The 2588-nt window shown below is 37.9% G+C and overlaps 1 protein-coding gene across 1 annotated transcript; it reads left to right on the top strand.

The window, feature by feature from the left end:
* Positions 1 to 222: 222 nt before the first annotated feature.
* LOC133792006 (protein FAR1-RELATED SEQUENCE 5-like) lies at positions 223 to 1386 on the top strand. The gene has a single exon (XM_062229914.1). It carries the CDS (start codon positions 223 to 225, stop codon positions 1384 to 1386), a length of 1164 nt encoding a protein of 387 aa, XP_062085898.1.
* Positions 1387 to 2588: the final 1202 nt, after the last annotated feature.

Below are 2588 nucleotides of genomic sequence, written 5' to 3'. Positions count from 1 at the left end.
TGCATGAAAAACAAGGCACCGCATGTTATTGTCACCGACGGAGACCACGCTATGGCAAACGCAATAAAGGTAGTCATGCCGTAGTCAGTCCACCGTTTGTGTGCGTGGCACCTTCAGGCCAACTTAACCAGCAATGCACCTCACCCACTTTTCAAGGAAAAATTCAACGAGCTCCTTTATCAATATTGTACCGAGGAACAGTTTGAGGATACTTGGAACAATATGGTCTCAGAATTCCATCTTCAAGAAAGTCGCTGGGCAAAAACAACTTACGCCAACCGTAAAAGTTGGGCTAAGTGTTTCCTTCGGGGAAACTTCTTCGCGGGTCTTACAACCACCCAAAGGTCCGAGTCAATCAATTCCTACCTATCGCACTTCGTAACGAGCAAACTTAAGCTTAGGGATCTTGTCGGCCAAGTTGATGCAGCCATACAGAACATTCGCCACACCGAAAGGGAGGATGACTTCATCAGTAACCACACTTCGCCCAGTATACCAACAAACGTCCTCCACCAGTACTACCAACAAGTTGCCTCCATTCTTACCAGGACCATGTACGAAAAGGTGGCAGAGCAAATCAGTAGTGCTCTTTCATACTCAGTTGACTCTGCAGATGTTACAGTTAACAGTCGATCGTACTACTTGACACGTTTCCCAAAAGGACTTGTACGGAGTCAAGTGAACTACGACACTGACCATGGACACATCAATTGTACATGTATGCTGTTCGAGTCCGATGGAATTCCATGTCGTCATATATTCGCTGTTATGAAGCACTTGAACATACCTTGCATTCCAGACTTTCTGTTTAAGGCTAGATGGAGGAAGGATGCTAAGAGCTCGGTTGAATTGAATGGTTTCCCCCATTCTAGGGTGCCCGCTGATGTGTTGGTATGTACAAGATGGGGATCATTAACATCACGGTTCAATGCAATGGGATACTTTGCGACCAAGCAAAGCGACACTTACGAAGAGGCCACGAATGAGATGTCTCTGTTGGAGGAGAAATTTAAGTCAATGTGCTTCCAATTTTGTAATCAATCCGGTGACGCAAACATTGAGCAAAATGAGAACCACTCCCACCCATCTAACAGAGGGATCCGAGATCCAGCTTTAATTCGGACTAAGGGGAGGGAACCTAATAAAAAGTCAAAAGGAAAGGAGAAGGAGCATGATAACAAGGTGGCTAACAAGAGAAGATGCAGAAACTGCAACGAGTTAGGGCACAACAGGGCAACTTGCAAAGTTCAACCTCAAATTCAAATGACTCAACAATTTCAACCATTTTCTAAGTTTCCATCCACAGAAGCAAGTGTATGTTGTGGCTTCATCCAGCCTGGAGAAAGCAATGACGATGGCAATAATGACACATCTACACCATGGTAAAATAACATTTCTGCGAGTGGCGATATTCCTCTAAATGAAAGTACGATCGCCGGTAGTCATAGTTTTGCGACGCATGGGTGAGTAGAATATATATGTTTTAAATTACTTTGTTGTTTGTGTTAATAAGCTTTATTAGGTTATGAACTTCACCCATGATTTCATATCGTACTTCTTAAAGCTGAAGAAATGAAATAATTAAAATTTTTAATATTTCAATTATTACGAACTCATGGAGTATTATTTCATATTAAAGAGCTTATTTAATCATTATAATGGTAATTATTTAAAAAGTGTAGAGTCCAAGAACTTTACTTAGCTAGTTAGATAGTAGCACCAATAGTAATAGTTGTAGTATTTTTATGCCTGTGGATTTTGGTTCAGTTTTGGATTTAGTTGGACACTCGTGGTAACACTTGTACATTTTCTAAGTTTAACCTTTAGTTTTAGAATATTAATTTTAACCTAGGTTTGATTAATATGACTTGTTTACTTTACAAGCCCCAAGTAGTAACGGCCATTATAGTATATATGACATATATGATATGCTTATAGTATATGTTATGGTATGTTTTTAGCCTATGATATAATTTTATGTATATGATTTATGTTGTTAGGTTTTTCTTCGTGAGCATTAGGCTCATTCCTTTATGTTTATATGTCCAGAAAAATAGCTTTGGTGGCGGAAAGGTTCTTGGCAGCTTAGGGGTTATGTATTAAGGCGGGATGGAATCGGTGGATTGAGCGTTTCGGTTCGATGATGAAGTGTATTTTAAAAATTACGCTTTATATGTATTTTCCGTACTTTATTTTGTAATCCATTTACTTAAAGTTATGATATGTTTTTATTTTAAAAACAATGGGATCCCATATCATACTTTAAATTTTATATAGTTTAACATTTCCTTTTTAGTTTTAAATAAAGTTATGTTGTTTTTATATGTAAGTGTTGGGTAGTGGGTCATTACAAAAAGCATTAGAGCTTTCCTTTCCAATTTATATTATAACCCAATTTCGAAGGATAATTAAATATACCGAGAAATGGATTCAATTTTTGTAAATCCTCATTTGTATCACCTAAAGGCATATATTTGGTTTATGTAGTCAACAAGGGGAGGATGTTGTATGTAACTGGGAAAATGTAAAAAATAAGATCCATGTATGACCGATCTGTAGAACAACAATTTTTAACAATGTAGTTGTGA

This window comes from Humulus lupulus, chromosome 7 (assembly GCF_963169125.1).
Source record: "Humulus lupulus chromosome 7, drHumLupu1.1, whole genome shotgun sequence".
In the NCBI taxonomy this organism is placed as follows: domain Eukaryota; kingdom Viridiplantae; phylum Streptophyta; class Magnoliopsida; order Rosales; family Cannabaceae; genus Humulus; species Humulus lupulus.
The sequence above is the reverse complement of the archived record's forward strand: the minus strand, read 5'-3'. Positions and strand labels throughout refer to the sequence as shown.